Below are 20,660 nucleotides of genomic sequence, written 5' to 3' on the forward strand. Positions count from 1 at the left end.
TCAGCTTTTCCACTTTTACCTTCTTAATCCTATTAAGTTTTATAAATTTCCTTTTGATCATGCACACCTACCCATTGTCGCACTCCTCTAAGAACCATCCTTCCTTCTGTAACCCTTCAAATCGATCCTCACCCATTTTAAGCCTATCAAATACAGTTTCTTATGGACATATACTCTTGGGTGTGTGGGATTCAATAGAGGGTAGTTAAACCAACAGGGGTCAGTCTTTAGAGAAAATGGACTCACTCTCTTCTAACAGCTTTCAACTCCTAATAGCTTCTTAGCTAGGAGTAGGATTTGACGCCCAGCTTCTCTATTTCTCTATATTGGACTGTTTCCTGGTATGATCCTGTACAGGTCTTGTTATGCTGTCTAAACCATCATGACTTCTTATCTGCATCTTGCGATCATGTCCACAAGACTGTTTCCAATAATCACCCACTGCTTAAGACTTATACATGCTTCCTATCCTCCCTCAACAAATAATCTCTCAGATATGGGAGAGGAAGTATGTATAGATGTTGTATTCGTCACATAAGTCCAAACTAGGCCTACCAAACATGGATATCATTTGGGGTTCTTAGTATTGAGGTGTGTTTGATAGCACTGAAGTGCTTTTTGGGACAATTCATTTTTAAGTATTGGAAATGGAGCCAAAATTCATTTTCTTTGAAATACAAGTGACTAAAAATGAAATATCTTTGTAAAATATTGACCAATATGAATGTGCAAAAATACACAACTTTCATACTAAGAAAGAATAGTGAGCTGTCCTATTAAGACAAAATAAACTTTAAAGACATCTTATTTCCCTCAAAAAATATTAAAAATTCACTCTATCCTAGAGTTTTCATACAGTAGTTGATGGAAGCAGAAGCAGACACACACTGCTAAATACTGAGCTAAACTCCTGGAATACAGTTGCAGAGAGGGAGGTGTATAAGCAAAGGGGTTCAAGACCAGGATGGAGAAACCCACAGAAACAGCTGATCTGAACAAGGGGGAGTTTATGGACCCCAGACTGATGGCAGGGAAAACAACATAGGACCACCCCTTAACATGGTTGTCAGTTAGGAGGCCTTGGCAGTCTATGGAGCCTCTGCTAGTGGATCAGTATTTATCCCTAATGCACAAATGAAGTTTGGGAGCCCATTCCACATAGAGGGATACTCTCTCAGCCTAGACACACAGGGGAGGAAGTAGGCCATGTTCCAAATGATGCGGCAGACTTTGAGGATCCCCCATGTAAAGCCACACCTTTCCCGGGGAGCAGAAAGGGGATGAGATATGGAGAGTAAGGGAGGCAGAGGGAATTGGAATTGTTTCTAATTTAAATAAAAAATCTAATAAGAGATAGGAGCAACACAAAAGGAATAACGATTTGATAAATTATAAAGAATAGAGGAAATGGTAAATATGTGAGGTCAAACAGAAACCCAAGAACATTTAAAACAACAATATACTTAAGAATATACATAAACAGATAGAGAGTGAGGACACATCTTTGCAGACATTAGATAAAACACTTGAGATTAGACAAGAAATAACAGGGAACTAACTTGATAGGCATGATAAAATGATGGTTATGTAAAGCATTCTGTACCTTAGAATAATTATAAATATTGCCATTCAACTTAAAGAGGTTTAATAGAAGGTTCTTTCACATTCTAATAGATTTAGTGAATAAAATTGTTAGTATTTTTGTAAACAGCATAGTGATTATGTAACTTTTGAGTTCTTTAGTATAACTCAATTTCCATTTGAATGGAATACAAACACACACGCACACACACTCACACACATATATGTCATCAACGCTCACTTGTGTGTGTGTGTGTGTCTGTGTGTCTGTGTGAGTGTGTGTAAAGGAATTCAAGGAAAAGATATCCCATGAATTTGAGAGCAAGGAGGGGTAAAGGGAACGGGGTAGAAATAGAAAATTGGCCAGGTGGTGATGGTGCATACCATTAATCCTTGCCCTGTAGCGGCAAAAGCAAGAAGATCTCTCTGGGTCTGAGATCATTCTGATCGACAACGCTAATTCCAGGACAACCATGACTGTTATGCAGAAAAACCTTGTATTGAAAACCCCCTTTCTTGTAGTGGGTATTTTCTGTGCCTGTGACCTTTGGTATTTTGGCCTGATAGAGGTGCTGCTACTCCTCTGCCTATTTGACCTCTTGAAAGGAAACGTGGGTGGGAACTCGTGGGTGGTGAAGACCAGGTCAGGGTCAGATGGTCTGAAGCAAAATGTGGTCAGTCCCCCGAAATCCATGGACTCTGCAACTCGATTTACCATATCCTGTATTCATGAGTGTATTTCCCCTTTCATATATGAATGAATTCTTGATTCTCCTTAAACAGATGCATGTGGATTCCTCACAGCTCTCTACCCAACAAAAAATTCTGTGAAAAATAAATAGATAAGACTATGGAGAATTTGTTTTGTATGGTTTTTGGTTTTAATTTTACATTTGGTTTTGTATTAATGGGGGGAGATTGCATGGACAGGAGGCAGATTTGAGGGGACAGGGTCATAAGTGGCAATGGAATGCTTCATCTGAAAATCCACAAAGAATCAATAAAAGTTAAAAATAAGAAAAAATAGAGCCGGGCGGTGGTGGCACACGCCTTTAATCCCAGCACTCGGGAGGCAGAGGCAGGCGGATCTCTGTGAGTTCGAGGCCAGGCTGGACCGACAGCCTCGAAAACAATACAGAGAAACCCTGTCTCGTAAATACCAAAAAAAGAAAAAAGAAAAAAAGAAAAAATAATGAAACAAAGGGAAAGAATATTCCTCACAGAAATGTGCAGTGCTTGGTTTGTAGTTGAAACCAGATGTAATCAAGTTTATAATCAAGAGTAATCACAGACCAACAGTTACCCAAGAGCTATTTGAAATTGACAGCTTATAGGAGACAGAATCAGATTTCCTTATAATTGTAACCCCTGGTGAGTGATTCATGCTTCAATGGAAACCACACATTGGTATTGGTATCACAAATAGAACTAACTTGATAGATTTAAAAAGAGGCGATAGGCAAAGAAATTTGTGTGTATAGGTCAAGTGGTTGTAGATCTTGAAAATTATGATATTATCAAAACATATTGCATGGCATTCTCCAAAAATTTTAAATATTTATAGATTATTATAGCTAGGTTTGAGTGTGACTATTAGAGTATATGTGCACCATGTACATACCAGAAACCTCAGAAGTCAGAGGAGGCCATCAGTCCTATTGGAACTAGAGGTATAGGTGTGTGATTAGGATTAGCCATGTGGGTACCAGAACACAGACATTCTTTATCTACAACATCAGTTAAGTACAAGTGTTCTAAACTCCTGAGCCATAATCCAACCTAAAGTTTATAACGGTATGCAACCATTGAAAGCCAAAAGCACATCCATTTCACATTGCTTTAATGAAAAATAATTAATAGATTTGCATGCATCATGGAAATAGCATACAATTCTTATAAGTTCACTGAAAGATAATTATTTTCCAAAGTTATATGGTGGTGGAAATGAATGCTACAATATATACTATTCAGGGTTTTTTTTCTCATGTTCTTACATCCAATAAATGATACTAGGATCATAAGATCTATTAAAGATTGGAGACATCTTAACTTTTTCTGTCACTATGTCAGCTGTTCCATTAAATTGGTCTTGGGATTTGGCCTAAGGATATTGAATTCTAGAAAAATATTGAGTGTGAAATGCAGGGTAAAGATACCTTCCTCACCTTCCTTATCACAGATATAAAACAGATTATCTTTTATTGTCTGTGCCACTATGATACAAAGAAGTGAGCAGAAAATTCTACATAGGATTTCCTTTAGGGCAAACTTCCTGAGCTCTGGTTCCCAGCATACTACCCTTAAAAGACAGAGAAGCAACATATTGTACCTTATGGTACAAAAGACTGAGGATGTTATCTTTTGTGGAGAGTTGCTTTTTGCTGATTTAAAAGCCACTGATAGGTTTGCAGACATGGCTTAACTATTGAGAGCACTTACTGCTCTTACAGAGGTTTGGCTTTGTCTCCCAGGACCCACATCACAGTTGAAGGACTGTAACTTCAGTTCTAGAAGATGCCATACTCTCTTCTGCTTTCTGCTATGATGTGCATGAACTAACAAAGGCCTACTACTCACACTTGAAAATACTTTAAATAATAGTGAAAGACTTCAGAACAGCAAATTTTCTAAACAGAGACTACAATAACTAACCCACCTTTTTAGAAACAGTGAAAGACTTTGATGACAGCAAATTTTCCAAACAGAGACTACATCAACTAACCCACCTGTGTCTTCACAGAACCCCTGGGAAGGATCATTCATCATGTTCTTATCTGGCTAGAATACTTCTTGGCAACACAATGATGTGGCATCTCTCCTTGTTTGGATATGAGAAGTCTGGAGTTATTGAAGGATAGGTGCAAGTGACTAGTGGAATATGCTAGGTTTGCGTGTTCTGGATGATTAGTAGAAGGCACCCATTCATTTTGTTCAAACAATGATTGCTTATCCAGCACCGAGTTTATACATGGCCAAATTTAGTTTTCTGAAACTATTTATTACACCTGCCTGGTCTGGGTATGGTCAATTTCATATCATTGAACAGCATGAGAATTAAAAATTAGGATTTCTTTCCTTCCTCAGCCAAACTTACTAAGCAAATTTTATTGAATATTTTAAAACAAATTAAACATCTGCAGCAATACAGTCCTGTAAGAGCATTCTTTTTTTTTCTTTTTTTGTTTTTTGTTTTTTAGGAGGTGGTTTATTCCTGGCTTTGAGAACAAAGGTTAGGTATCCTTTAAGTGACAGGTTAAGTGTCCTTAAATGTTTTAAACTCACATCATGTATTCATTTATTTAGTTTTTTTCCAGTTTAAATTTAGATAAGAAACAAGGTTTCTTCACAAGTCAGTTCCAGGTCCCTCTCCCTTTCCCTCCCCTCCTCCCGTGCCGCCCCCCCCTTATCCCCTCATTCACCCAGGGAGGGTGAGGCCCTCCATGGGGGTGTCCATAGTCTGTCATTTCATATAGGGCAGGGCCTATATGAACTCTTCCCCAAGAGTTCAGGGTGAGAGTGCACCTCACATTGTTCTATGGGAGTCCAAAGTCCATGTGTATACTTGGGATGGGTACTGATCTGCTGCCCAAGGCTCAATAGATTACCTAGGCCTCCTCACTGACACCCAGATTCAAGGGGTCTTGATCAGTCCCATGCTGGATTCCCAGGCTGATGCCTGGGATTCAAGAGTTAACCTTTGTCTGGTCAGCTGTTTCTGGGGGTTAAACCAAAAGAGCATTCTTAAGTAACATATCTGTAGATAATGATCTAAATTATGTTATTGTCATTATAATAATAAAAACCCTCTACACCTAATGAGATTCCGTTGGATATTGCCTCAATATATAAAAAGTACAGATAGAATGACACCACATTTCGCACATCTTGGTAGGGTATTTCTTAATTGATGAATTTATTTATTATTGTCTCATATACTACAATGCCCTGATCACAGTTTCTCTTCCTTCAGCCTTCTACGATCCACTGCTCCTCTGTTTCCCTTCATAAAGGAATAGTTCTTCCAGGTATATCAAGCAAACACAGCATACTAATTTACAATAAGACTAGGCACGTGCCTCCACATCAAGGCTAGATGAGGAGACCCAACAGGAAGAAAAGGGTTCAAAAAAGAGGCAAAAATATTTGAAAACAGCCCCTGTAACCACTGTTAAGAATCTCATAAAACTACCAATCTATAAAACCATAACATTTACCATTTCATGGGAATCAGGATTCACTAGACTCAGCACAGGTTAAGTGAAGTTTATTCAGGGATATTACATTTATCCAATAGGTGGGTGATAGCCCCAGGCTCCAGCTCTAAGGATCCTCCCAGGCTGTTCCCTGTGACCCAATCAGGCACAAGAGAGTAAGCTTGTGTCAGACCTGGGCTAAGTACCCTGAACTCAAATGGGCATAGTCAGTACCACAGGTATGTAGTTAGATCTCTCACTATAATACATACATACATATGTATATGTATATATATATGTATATGTATATATATGTGTATATATCTATATATATGTAGATAGATAGATAAATAGATATATAGATAGATAGATAGATAGATAGATAGATAGAGATCATCCAACCTAGATCTTACCCATAATTATTCTCTGATTGTCACTCCAGTCAATGAGCCTCTAGGAGCCATGGTTAGTTAATTCTGTGGGCTGTATTTTTGTACTGCCCTTGACCTCTCTGTCTCCTATAATACTTTCTCCCCTACTCCTGCAGGATTCCCTGACTTATGCCTAATATTTTACTGTGGGTTTTTTCATCTACCTCCATCAGTTGCTGGATGAAGCCTCTCTGATAATGATTATGCTTGACTCCAGTCTACGAGTATAGAAGAGTATGACTAAGAATCATTTTATTTCATTTGTTTGTTTGTTTGTTTTGCCAATCATGTTTGGTTCTTCTCTGGGCTATTCAGCCTCTGGTTCCTCACACTTCAGCTAGGCTGAAGGCTGAGGGCCTTTCTGTGGCATGGCTGTCAATTTGAACCAGTAATTGGCTAGTCACTCCACAAGTTCTGGGTTACATTACTGCAACACATCTTGCACAAAAAACGAATTTAGGTCAAAGATTTTGGGACTGAGTTGGTGCCCCATTCCTTCCACTGGAGGGCTTGTCTGGTTACATAAGATGGCCAGTTCAGGCCCTGTATTCCTCATTACTAAGGGTCTTGCTAGGGATTTCCATTTTATAAGTTTTCTACATTGCCCCCTCCACAAAGCCAACAAATTTTACTTTACTCTCTCAGTACTTTCTCCCTCCTGTTCATATCCCAAACTGTCCCCTGTACACCATTAAAGTTTATTCTATTTCTCCTTCCCAAGGAGATATGTGCATCTCCCCTTGAGGCCTTCTTATTATTTAGCATCTGTGGATCAGTAGATTATAGCATGATTATCCCTTAATCTATAGGTAATATCCACTTATAAGTAAGTACATACCATGCTTGTCTTTCTGAGTCTGTGTTACCACAATCAGAATGTTTTTTTTCCTACTTCCATACACTTTCCAGCATACTTCATGATTTCATTGTTTTTGACAGCTCAGTAGTACATCACTATGTAAATGTACCCCATTTTTTTCTCTCTATTCTTCAGTTGATGGACATCAAGATTGTATATTCTTTCTGGCTATTGTGAGTAAAGCTGCTATGAACTAGTTGAGCAAGTGTCCTTGGGGTTGGATGGAGATTCCTTTATATATAAGCTCATACAAAGGATAGCTGGATCTTGAGGTAGATCGATTCCCAATTTTCTGAGAAACTGCCATATTGATTTCTAAAGTGGTTATAAAGTTTTCATTCCCAACAGAAATGGAGGAGTGTGTTCCTTACTTCACATCCCTCTATGAACTATGAACTGTCAATTGTGTTTTAGAGCTTAGCTATCCTGTCAGGTATAAGATGGAATCTTAAATTCCTTTTGGTTGGCATATCTTTGATGGCTAATGGTGACATAAAAATACTCAACAAAACACTAACAAACTGAATCTGAAAACACATCAAAAAGATCATCCACCTTTATGAAGTAAGCTTCATCCTAGTGGTGCAAGAACTTTTTAACAAACAAAAACATGCCATGTAAACAACCTGATAAACATGTTAGAGAGATCAGCATCAAATTCAGTGTACCGAAACTCAAAACAATTCCATTAAGAACAGGACGTGTTACATGAATATGTGTCTTTTTTATATATAAGAGTGGAATTTCTGGGTCTTGTGGTGGGATGATTCCCATTTTCCTAAGGAATCTCCATACTGATTTCCAAAGTGGTTGTAGGTGTTGGCACTCCCACCAGAAGTAGGGGAGTGTTCCCCTTTCTCTGCATCCTCTGGAGCATAAATTGTCATTGATGCTTTAGATTTTAGCCATTCTGAGAGGAGTGAGAGGGTATCTCAGAGTTGTTTTGATTTGCATTTCCCGGATGGCTAAGGATGTTGAACACTTTCTTAAGTGCCTGTCAGCCATTTTAGACTCCTCTATTGAGAATTCTCTGTTTAGTTCTGTAGCCCACTTTTTAAGTGGTTTACTTTGGTGTTTTGGGAACTTGCTTCTTGAGTTCTTTGTAAATTTTGGAGGTCAACCCTTTGTCAGATGTGGGGTTAGTGAATATCTTTTAACACTTGTTAACAGTGTTCTTTGCCTTACAGAAGCTTCTCAGCTTCAGGAGGTCCCAAGTGTTAATTGTTGACCTCAGTGTCTGTGCTACTGGTGTTATGTTCAGGAAGCAGTCTCCTGTACCAATTCTTTAATGGTAGCATTCACTTTCTCTTCTAAGAGGTTCAGTGTGGCTGGATTTATGTTGAGGTCTTTGATCCATTTGGACGTAAGTTTTGTGCATGACAATAGACATGGATCTATCTACCTTCTTCTATATGCCAGCCTCCAGTTATGCCAGCACCATTTGTTGAAGATGCTTTCTTTTATCCATTGTATATTTTTAGCTTCTTAGTCGAAGATGAGATGTTCATACATGTATGGGTTAATATCAGTGTGTTCTTAGAAGAGAAAGTGGGTGGTACCCTTGAACGAATTGGTACAGGAGACAGCTTCCTGAACATAACACCAGTAGCACAGACAGTGCGAACAACAATTAATAAATGGGACCTCCTGAAACTGAGAAGCTTCTGTAAGGTAAAGGACACAGTCAAGAAGACAAAAAGGCAGCCCACAGAATGGGAAAATATATTCACTAACCCACATCTGACGGAGGATTAATCTCCAAAATTTACAAAGAACTCAAGATGCAAGTCTCCAAAACACCATAGGATCCAAGTAAAAAGTGGGCTATAGAACTAAATAGAGAATTCTCAATAGTGGAGTGTAAAATGGCTGAGAGGCACTTGAGAAAGTGCTCAACATCCTTAGTCATCTGGGAAATGCAAATCAAAACAACTCTGAGATACCCTCTCACTCCTGTCAGAATGGCTAAAATAAAAAACACCGACAATTTATGCTGGATAGGTTGTGGTAAAAGAGGAACACTCCTCCATTGCTGGTAGGAGTGCCAACTTGTTCAGACACTTTGGAAATCAGTATGGAGATTCCTCAGAAAAATGGGAATAAACCTACCACAAGACCCAGCAACTCCACTCTTAGCCATATATCCAAAAGATGCCCATTTATACAACAAGGATGTCTCTTCCACTATGTTCATAGCAGCATTATTTGTAATAGCCAGAACTTGGAAGTAACCTAGATGTCCCTCAACCAAATAATGGATAGTGAAAATGTGGTACATTTACACAATGGAGTACTATTCAGCAGAAAAATATCAATGGAATCCTGAGATTTGCAGGCAAATGGATGGCACTAGAAGAAACCATCCTGAGTGAGCTAACCCAGTCACAAAAAGAGAAACATGGTATGTACTCTCTTATATATGGATTTTAGACATAGATCTGGGGAGTGCCAGCCTACAATCCCATGGCCAGAAAATCTGGGAAACAGAACCTTCATCCAGTGGCTAATGGAGGAAGAGGAAGACTCCCACAGCTAAGCACTGAGCTGAACTCAAGAAAGCCAGTAACAGAGAGGGAGGACTGATGTTCAAAGGGATTAAGACTGGGCTGGTTTAACCCCCAGAAACAGCTGATCTGACAAAGGGTTAGCTCTTGAATCCCAGGCTGATGCTTGCGAATCCAGCATGGGACTGACCAAGACGCCTGAATGTGGGTGTCAGTGAGGAGGCCTAGGTAATCTATTGAGCCTTGGGTAGTAGATCAGTATTTACCCCAAGTATACAAATGGACTTTGTACTCCCATCCAACAATGTGAGATGCACTCTTACCCTGAACTCTTGGGGGAGGTTCTAGTCCCTGCCCTGGATGAAATGACAGACTATGGACACCCTCATGGAGGGCCTCACCCTCCCTGGGGAAAAGAGGGGATATTGGGGGGGTTGGGGAAGGGCATGGGAGGAGGGGAGGGAAACAGAGAGGGACCTGGAAATGACTTGTGAATCAAACTTGTTTCTAATTTAAATTTAAATTTAAAAATAAATAATAAAAAAGTAAAAAATGGTACAGGATTAAGACAAGGCAGTCCACTCCCTCCATATCTGTTCTATATAGTACTGATATTCAAGGTATACCAGTAAGACAACTAAAGGAGATCAAGTGGAAATTAATTATAAATTTAGAAGTCAATGTATGACTATATGCAGGTGATATAATAGTATACATAGGTGAGCCAAAAAATTCTACTAGGGAACTCCTACACTTGATAAAGAGTTTCAATGAAGTGACTGGATAGAATATTGACTCAAAAAATTAATATCCCTCCTATATACAAACAGGCTGTAAAAATAAGAGATATATTACCATTCCCAATAACCACAGATAATGTAAAATATATTGGTATAACTCCAACAAAACAATTGAAAGACTTGTGTGACAAAAGCTTCATGTCTATGAAGAAGGAAAGTAATAATGTATCAGAAGATGTAAATGTCTCCTATGCTCAAGGATCCATAGAATTAAAAAATTAAAAAAATTATCATCAAATAAAAAAGTAAACAAAATAAAAAACTACATTGAAGGAGGTAGCCATTATGGGCTTAACAACAACTCTGGCACTAGGGACATTTCCAGGAATCCACAAGAATGACACCAGCTAAGATTCTAAGCAATAGTGGAGAGGTTACCTTAAATGTTCTTCCCCTATAATGGCATTGATGACTACCTTAAATGCCATCCTAGAGCCTTCATCCAGAGCACTGGAATCAGAAGCAGAAAATCACAGCTAAGAACTGAGCCAAACTCCTCGAATCCAGTTGTAGAGAGAGAGGAGTGATGATCATAGGGGTCAAGACCATGCTCGGGTAACCCACAATAACAACTGACATGAGCAAGTGGAAACTCTTAGACTACAGACTGAGAGCTGGGGGACCTGCGTGAGACTGAACCAGGCCTCTGGAAGGGGTTTTGGAAGTCTATGGGGCCACTGTCAGTGGAGTCAATATTAATCCCTAGTGCATAAACTGGCTTTTTTTGGAACCCATTCTCTGTGGAGGGATACTATTTTAACCTAGATGGGGGGGGCAGCATGGGGGAAGGGGCTCAATCCTGCTCCAAATTATGTGACAGACTTTGACGAGTGAATGGGAGGTGGGGTGGGGAAATGGTGGAAGGAATGGGAGGATGAGAAGGGAAGGAACTGACATTGGTATTGAAAATAAGGTTGGTTTTAATTTTAATAAAATATTTAAAAAGTAAATACAAATGCCTTACGTATTAAAACAAAAAGGATTCAATGCAATCTCCACCAAAGTTTCAACTCAATTCTTCATAGACATTGAAAGAGTAATAATCAATTTGTAATGAGAAAAAATAAGACAAGAAACCAGGATAACTAAAACAATCCTGTAGAGCAAAATATCTTCCAGAGGCATCCATCCCTGTATTCAAAATTTATTACAGAATTACAGTAAAAAAACTAACAAAACAAACAAAACAAAAAAACTCATAAAAACAAAAACCCAGAATGGTATTAACATAAAAAGAGAGAGACTGATAAATCCAACTGTATCAAAGACACAGAAATAAATCCACACACCTATGGACACCTGATATATGAGAAGGAAGCCAGAAATATACAATGGAAAAAAATGTATCTTTAATAAATGGTGTTGGCATGACTAGATGCCAACATGTAGAAACACACAAATAAATCCATATCTATCACCATGCAAAAACCTCTAGTCTAAATGAGATCAGTGACCTAAACATAAAACCAGATGTATTCAAGATGATTCTTTCTAATTCCATTCATTTGTCCTCAGATTTCATGATGTCATTGTTTGTGGTAGTTCAGAAAGACAACCATGTTATGTATTCACTTATAATTGGGTATTAATTGTAAATTAAGGTAAAACAAGGCTGCAATCCACAAAAGACAGTTAACAAGGAGGTCCAAATGATGGATGCATGGATTTCCTGTGGAAGGAGGAATACAGGACATTTCTTGGGTTAACTGGAAGTAGTCATGGGAAGTCATATGGAGGGGTAAAAAAGTGAGGGATTGGGTAGGTTGTAGTTCGATGGATGGGGAGAGTAGTGAAAGAGATGTCTGGATTTGCGGGGCACATTTTGGGGTTAGGGAAAAATCTGTTGCCAGGGAAAATCCCAGTAATTCACAAGGATGAACCCAGCTAAGACTCCTAGCAAAAGTGGAGATGGTACCTGAACTGGCCTTCTGTAATCAGATTGGTGACTATCCTAATTGTCATCCAAGTATCTTTGGGGTTATATATTGTTTTTGATTTATTAAAGGCACTAGAGATCAAAATGACAAAGGTGCCAAACTGTTAACTATAGAAGATAGGTGGTGGTGGTATGTACTTTTAATCTCAGGACTCAGGATTAAGAGGTAAATGGGTCCCTGTATTTCAAGGTCAATCTGAATACAGGAAAATGATCCAGTTCTAAAACAAACAAACAAACAAACAAAAAACAGCTCACACTTGATATCACAAGTCTTTAATCCCTAGGGAGGAGGAGAGAGGAGTGATATGGCTGGGTGGAGAAAGGAACAAAAAGAGGAGAAAGGAATTCAATGTCTTTTTGCCTCTGATGATTTGCGGAGACAAGATTGCAATTTCAGCTGGATAGAGTTAAGATCTACTGACTTGGCTTCTTTGCTTCTCTGTTCTTCAGCTTGACTTTAATAAATCATAAACACTATATCACCACAAGTGTACATGCAATAATTGATGAAAACTGATGCAGAGATCCACATCCAAGCAGTGGTCAGAGTTCTAGGAGTCCTGTTGAAGAGAGGGAGGAGGGGTTGTATGAGACAGGGGGGTTAAGTTCATGATGGAGGAACCTGCAGAGACAGATGACCTGAGCTACTTGGAGTTCAAGGACCCTGGACGAAAGGCTAGGGAGCCTGCATAGGACCTACCTAGGCCCCCTGCATGTTCATGACAGTTGTGTTGTGTCCTCAGTTTGTGGGTCTCCGAGTGGTGGGATCAAAATCTGTCCCTAGTGCTTAAGCTGGCTTGTGGGAATCAATTCCCCATACTGGACTGCCTTGCCAGCACTAGCATATATTCCCAGTACAGTACAAAGGTTCATTTCGTGTGCATTCTCATCAGCAAGCATTTCCATTTGATTCTTGTTTATAGCCATTCTCACTGTGTTAAAACTAGAAAGATAACAATATTGACATTTTTTCATATCTGTTAGATTTCTGCATGCATTCTTGCCTGGTGAGTTTATTCCACTATGTATTGATTGGAAGATTTGGGTTATTTTCATGTTTTAAAAAATCTAAATATTAATTCCCTACTATGTTTCATGGAATCTCTTTATTTTTTTGTTCCTGAGATATTGGGACAATTTACAAAAATATTTGATTATGCCTGAATTTTGGTATCCATTAGCCTTCTGTTTTCTTCCAGCTATCTCAGACTTTAAGGCTTTAAAGTAAGGTCTTTGATAATCTTGAATAGATTACTACTTAATGTGCGATATAGGGAAGTATCTTCATTCTTTACCATGTGGAAATCTTTTATAGCACTGTTTGTTATAGCACCGTTTTCTTCTCCAAATTGTGTGTGTGGATATTTTTTATATTCATAAAAATAAACAAGTGGCTGTGGAATATTGAAGTTTTTCAAGGATCTCTGTTTTACTCCAGTGGTTAATATATCAGCATTTTTGCCCTAAGTCATGCTTAATGGGTGCAGACTATACATATAACTGTGATAAACCTTCCTTAAAAAGTTATTTTTTATTTTATCAAAAATGGTTCTCAAATGTGATTAAAAAGTAACAGCTTGAATTACTATATTTCATGGTCCTATATGTGTTTTTAATTTAATTTTTAACTTAAGCTATTTAAAGAAATATGTGTAGTCTTACCCAGTGAACTTTCTATTTTGCTAAAGAATCAAGCAGTTGAATATGCCTTGATTACTTATTGATTTTCCAAGCATCTACTGTAAAATATCTTATTATTTTCTCCTGATTTTGTACTGGATGAATGACTTACATAATAATTTCAAGAACTCTTCTTATAAAACATTTAAAAATTTCAAAACAGTTTCACTTTGTGGCTTTTTTAATTTTCTCTATAGGAATGTTTTTGTAATTTAGCATTATTTTGTCTGTAATTATTAGACTTTAATTTTAGAGCAGTTTAAGGTACATGGGAAAATACTGAAGAGAAAGCAGAGTTGCCATGTAATTTTGCAGCATACTACTTGGACTTAGTTTCCTGTGTTATAGATAGTTTACAATAGCTCCATGGTTTCATAGGTAATCTGCCAAGGACATCACGTGACTAGAAACCAGTTTGTATGATTTGAATATTTTTTTCTGTATCATATGTTATAACAGGAGTGCAGCTGAATTTTATGATTCTAATAATGTCCATTTTATGTGTTTTATTTCTGAATGGCTTCTTTGATAAAAAGAGGTTAATGAGCTTAAATAAAGGTAATTATTTTCATACTTATGATAACTAAATATTTTCCAAGTATTTGTCACTCATTTGAATATGGATAATGTTTTGACAAAGGAACTGTCTTTAATATTTATGAAATTTGGATAATGGTATTTTTATTTTGTAACTAATATGATATTAGATCAGTGATTTTTTGTGAGCAAGAATACACTGCTATGCGTCTGTTATTGAGTAATGAAGCCATTGGTCAAGAACAACTGTTCTTGAGTTTGTCGGAAATCTTCATTGTATGTTCAAGGAAAGAAGTTTTGTCATATGTTTGAATGTAAGGGATAAACCTATAATAAAAGGACTCATTCATGAAAGGAAGATGTCTAATCACACTTTCAGTGGTGATGTATTGATGACTTTTGGGCATATTAGTTCTCACTGGCTACAGCCTGAGATTTATCAGCTACTCTAAAGATGACTGTGATGCACCACATCTGTTTTGCTGAACATTGACAAAACAAACCTCTTCCCCTGGTGCCATGTCCATTTCCTTCCTCAGCTTATTGAACAATGACTTTGCTGTTCATTGTATTAATTTATTTTCCTTTTTGCAACTTAAGGGATGAAAGAAGAATTTTGACTTAGGACTTAATAGGTCATGATCATTGTGGTGGTCAATGTACAGTGGGAGGCGTGTGAGAAAGCTGATAATACTGTATTTGCTCTCAGGAATCAAATAGGATCATGAAATTGAAGTCAAATTAGCAAACATCCTAAGTCCACTGCAAGTGACTCATTTTTTAGCAAGGCTAAAAGTCCTCAAGATACTGCCACCTACAAAACAGTGCTAACAGTTGGGGGATCTATTGTTTAGATGCATGAACATATTGGAGTAATTCATATCTGAATAAAAAAATGAACAGGAAGGTCATGACTGCTCCTAGGTATGGTGGAGGATATTTATTGTGGATATGATGGAAAATATAGTCAGAGGCATCTGGACCCATAATGAATGTGACCATGTAAGGTTATGAGCTAAGCAAGAGGAGAAAACCAGCAAGTACAGAGTATATGAAAACATTGGATAACCAAAATGCTCAGTTATATCCAAAAGGAAAATAGAGGGAAGAGCAATACAGCTCCTAGACTATGGGAATTTAGCAAAGGTGATAGGATGTGCCTGCCTAATGAGAGTGACAGTCCCAAGTCACTCTCAGGGTTCAGAGAGGAACCAGCAGCCAAGAAGGATACAGGATGTCTGAAGGTGAGAGAATCTCCTACTCCATGCTTCTCTGTTTCAATTTCTTTATTGTTCTGTTTCTATTCTAAGTCTCCAGTCCTCCTTCTGATTCCTCCTCATTTCTAGCTTCTTTTTCTCTTTTAAATGCTCTCTTTATCCCAGGAGCCTTGAAGCAATAAAGAAATTCCAAGACTTACCTATTATTGGTCAAAAACATATTCTAAGGACCTGAGCCATTGCCTTGTCAACATTAAGTTTCACTTAGTTCAGAATGGCTTGATTATTGTAGTCCACTCGTTTTAACTCTAAGTAGTTGATTGTCTATATATTCATAATTATTATTTATAATTTTACATCATTATTATTGTGCTATTAAGGATTCATCCTAGGTTCATTTAGGCATTGATTTGGAAGTGAATTGCAACCCCAACCACGAGGTTGCTTCTACTGAGAAGTTATCTATATAAAATAAATAGTAATCAGAACAAATCTTAATTTTTCTTTAAGATGTGAAATATCCACCACTCTTTTTGCATCAGTTGAAGGTTAAAATGTTTATAGAGAATATCATTTCTCACCTGAGAACATGGTAGTAGAAGTACTTACAGTCTGATTGCAAATGTACCATTTCTGATGAGTGAATGGGTCATGGGGTGCGAGGAAGGGAGCAGGATGATGTGAGGAAGGGGCAACCGGATTGGAATGTAAAATTAAAAATTAAACTGAAAGAAAAAAGGAAAAATCTTATTGAAAATGATTTGGCTTTTAAAGTATTTCCTCTTTCTGACTGACTTGCATAAATGCAGTCTTTTAAGGGCTTATGTCACCAAGGGAGAACACTAAATAGCAACTAAAGAATTAATTACACAGTAATTATTAGAATAAATTTTAAGTGCCCCATGCTATATCTTTGAATTATTTGCTCAAAAGTATAATTCAGATTGCTATTTTAAACACAAAATGGAGACAAAGTTAATTTTCTCTTTTGTAGTAAATGCTTAAATTTTGGTAATATTCCTCTCAAATGTATGTTTCAACCACTGTGTTTTGTAAAACTGAAGTACCATTTATTCTAAACATGTCCAACCATGGAGACTAACTATAACTGTAATATTTTAAGAATAACAAAATGTGAAATATTTAATTTCCCTTTGATCTGAGGTATGTGTTCAGATCATGATTGGTATAATATGATATGGGGGAGAAATTAGTGCATATCAAATTGTTTTCACTGTGATGACCACCCACGTATTTACAGAATTCTTCTTTCCTACTCTTTGAAGCTCCACACTGACCAAGATAAAGGAGATGGAAATTTAAAATACATTTTAACAGGAGATGGGGCTGGCAATCTGTTCGTTATAGATGAAAACACAGGAGACATTCATGCTGCAAAGAAATTAGACAGAGAAGAAAAATCCCTGTACATTCTTCGTGCCAAGGCTATAGACAGAAAGACTGGGCGTCAAGTGGAGCCAGAATCTGAATTCATCATTAAAATTCATGATATCAATGACAATGAGCCAAAATTCACAAAAGACTTGTACACAGCCAGTGTTCCTGAAATGTCTGGAGTTGGTAGGTATCTACTAACATGTGAGCACAGCATATTTGTGCTCATATTTTTACTAAGAAATTTAGAAGCATGTGCTTATATGTGTTTTTCTTTCAAATTTAGAACTGTATATAGAAATTCTTACTTTAATCAAACATCTCCATTCCAATTATCTTCAATTACTAATATGACAATGTCTCCTTTTAATTGTAATTTACTGAGTAAAGATGCTTGATTCCATTGGAAACAACACCTGCTCTGTCGATTAAGACTAGGTGTCCTGTAGAATGCATGGCTGACTGAAGGGGAGAATTAACCATGTCAGCAGTTCTTCTCACATTAAACAGAAGAGGAAACTGTTGTATTTGACAAATTGCTTCTATATAACTGTCTCATTGCATTATCAATATGACCTTATTTTATAAATATAAGAAACAGAACTTTACTGTCCAGCCTGTTTATTAAGAATTCAAAAATCAAAGGAATTTAACTGAATGAAGATGAAATAGCAAGTAGTATCAATCTAAAAGTCACAGATTTTTGCTGTGTATCTTTGTTTAATAGCTTCTACTCTGCTTTACATGCAAATTGCAAACAGTCATTTTTCACAGTTCTAAGACTGTCCCAATTTTAAGCATCACTGATTAGTATACCAAATTACTACTTTTATGTGTGTTAATACATTTAATTCTATCCATGTATGATAACTACATTCTATAAAAAGAGCTAAATATTGTCTTAAAATACTGCATAACTAATGCTGGTTAAATACATAATATGTAAGATATGCATTTTTCTATGTTTAACACTATTTATTTATTAGTTCAATAATATATAATAGCATAATAATGTATTTTATTAAAAATACTCTTATTATCAAAAAGTATTATTGTATACCTTTCTGCTGAGAGTGTGGCATGGCTGTTGTTTTAATGATATAGTATGTCTATTCAGAAGAACGAAAAGTTTAGGAAGAAGTTTTGTCTTGTGTAACTTACCTATTTAAGGAAAGTGATATTCTATCATCTTTTCTATTTTTAATTCTTATAACATAAAAGGGATTTATAGAAAAAGACAGGAGTTTTATGAGATCTCAAGGCCCTTGCATGATATATGAGTAGATGGGTTCTCCTTAGTTTTGTTCTAATAACTTCAAACTGTTAAAATTTCCTGGATCTATCTATATTTCCCTGGAATTAAGCTTACTTAGGTGTACTTTATAGCATTTTATGAACTTACATTTGAGAAGAAATATGTGTAAAATTATAATCTCTGGACAAATTACCAATTTTGAATTGAACTTAAGTATGGTATATACTTTAACTTATGAAAAACATTGTTTTTATGTTATTTTGCAAATTATTTTAAATGTTACTTACCATTTTATAGATTTTCCATAGGTAGAAATGTAATAAGGATGATTAGGTTGACAGATATATTTGATTATTAGAATATTTGATCAGAAGTATTTATATTGCTGTATACTTTAAACTTACAACATTACTTCTTTATTCTTTAGCTCTTTTTTAAGATTTTAATATTATTACAAAATTTTACACTTCCTCTTCTTTCTTTAAGACACACCCATTTCTCTTTTTTCAAATTTATGATCTTCTTTTAGTTTTTATATACACAAACACAAGCACACACACACACACACACACACACACACTCCTAAATGTGTAGTGTTCAGGCTTCCATAACACACACAGTGTCTCGTCACTGTCTGCAAGACCCATCCTAGGGTATCTGATACTCTCTCATGACTTCCCGAGAAATCAGACACACATGCTTTCACAGACAAACATGTAGACAAAACACATATAAAGATACATATAAAAATAAATAAAATAAAACAAGATAATACTTCTCTATTGAATATTTTTTAGTGCAAAACATTTTGTACTTTCCCCCTTTTACTGAAAATAGATTATGCTTCATATAATATATGCTGGTTACCTTTTCTCTTATCTCTACTCTTTCTGATATATATTTTTTGATATCCCACAATTCATTATGTTATTATCATGTATATGCTTAGTTCTCATATCTTCTTTCCCATATTACACATCAGTATATATTCTATCATTATTTGTAAAATATAAAACAGTATACAGACTGAACTAAGTAATTTTAAATGTTATTTTAAAAACATTGGTGATTCAATTCTTCCTAACTATCAAGTATTAAGTTTCTATAACTGCATGCATTTTCTTTTATGCTAATAGCTCTTCTGGATTTTTGGGTTTGTAAGGCATATATTTTGTAATTATGAGATATGATCTGCCTTATATTCTAAAAGGCCTATATAGACCTCTCCATTTATGAAATTTCAAACTAGCATTCCTTGTTAGCTACTTTTGAAACTAAGTCAAATGCTGATTCTTTTCTGTGATAATTTAGGCATTTTTAAAAAGGCTCACTGTTATGGACTCAACAAGTACATCTGCTGTGCTTTTTTCTCCAACAAGTCTGTAGGAAAAGAATCACTTAAAATGGGTGATCTCTACTTAGACTAGTTATAATTTCATTCTTGTACCTTACTGGTCTATGATATATGGCCCAAAGGCATACACCCTACTGTCACATGAAATTTGAATTTTAATACAAATAACTACTAACAGTCTGCTAAGGCACCTCTAATCATCCTATGGAAATCACATGGCTCTAGACAATGCGGTTGGTGTCATGACTTAATGAATCCTGAATGTACAAACCCAGAGACCACTTACACTTCAAAGAAAAAAAAAGGAAAACTTATGTCAAACCTACGAAGATTTTAATAGTCTCACTTCTAATTGAGACTGTTCACACTGCACTGTTTGAAATCACAATGTTCTCTTCTGATTACACCAAAACACAAATGCTTAGGAAGGAAGAATTAGTCCCTTTGACTCCCAAGTTAATTATTGTGGAGGAGCATATTAGAGAAGAGGTGAGTGTAAGGCAATATGCTGACCTGCCCCTGTCAATTGGCAGAATGCGCTCAGGCAGTACCCTGGTCAGCACAGGGTTCCATTACTACTAGTCTGGATACCAGCACGAAGGACCCCTTTAAAAGAAAGTCCCATGCCCACTTATGCTGTCTTTCCTATTGTTCCCCTGAAACAGATAGGACTTTTCCTTGTCCCTCTTCTCTTCTGTCCTTTCTGTATTTCCGTGTCTCTTTATCTCTGTTCTTTTTCTTTCCCCCTTCCCTCCTCTTTCTAATAAAACTTCTCATTTAAGCTCTGTTTGTCTGGAATGTTTGTTCCCTGCCTTGGTCACCCTTGCCCACCATGGAATCCACCATGGTTCCCCAGGCACATTATTTCTAACAGTGAGCTTTCCTGGCTACAGGAGTTGCAAAGGCATGTGTCAT

At 36.7% G+C, this 20,660-nt stretch overlaps 1 protein-coding gene across 1 annotated transcript in view; it reads left to right on the forward strand.

Moving 5' to 3' along the window:
• Cdh9 (cadherin 9) overlaps window positions 1-20,660 on the forward strand; it is a 134,805-nt gene that overhangs the window by 86,110 nt on the left and 28,035 nt on the right. Inside the window, exon 3 of the mRNA XM_040757730.1 lies at window positions 17,028-17,322. Within this exon, the coding sequence (XP_040613664.1) occupies window positions 17,028-17,322 (295 nt within the window). The remainder of the gene's footprint in view (window positions 1-17,027; window positions 17,323-20,660) is intronic.

This window comes from Mesocricetus auratus, unplaced genomic scaffold, assembly GCF_017639785.1.
Source record: "Mesocricetus auratus isolate SY011 unplaced genomic scaffold, BCM_Maur_2.0 Super-Scaffold_100015, whole genome shotgun sequence".
Lineage (NCBI taxonomy): Eukaryota > Metazoa > Chordata > Mammalia > Rodentia > Cricetidae > Mesocricetus > Mesocricetus auratus.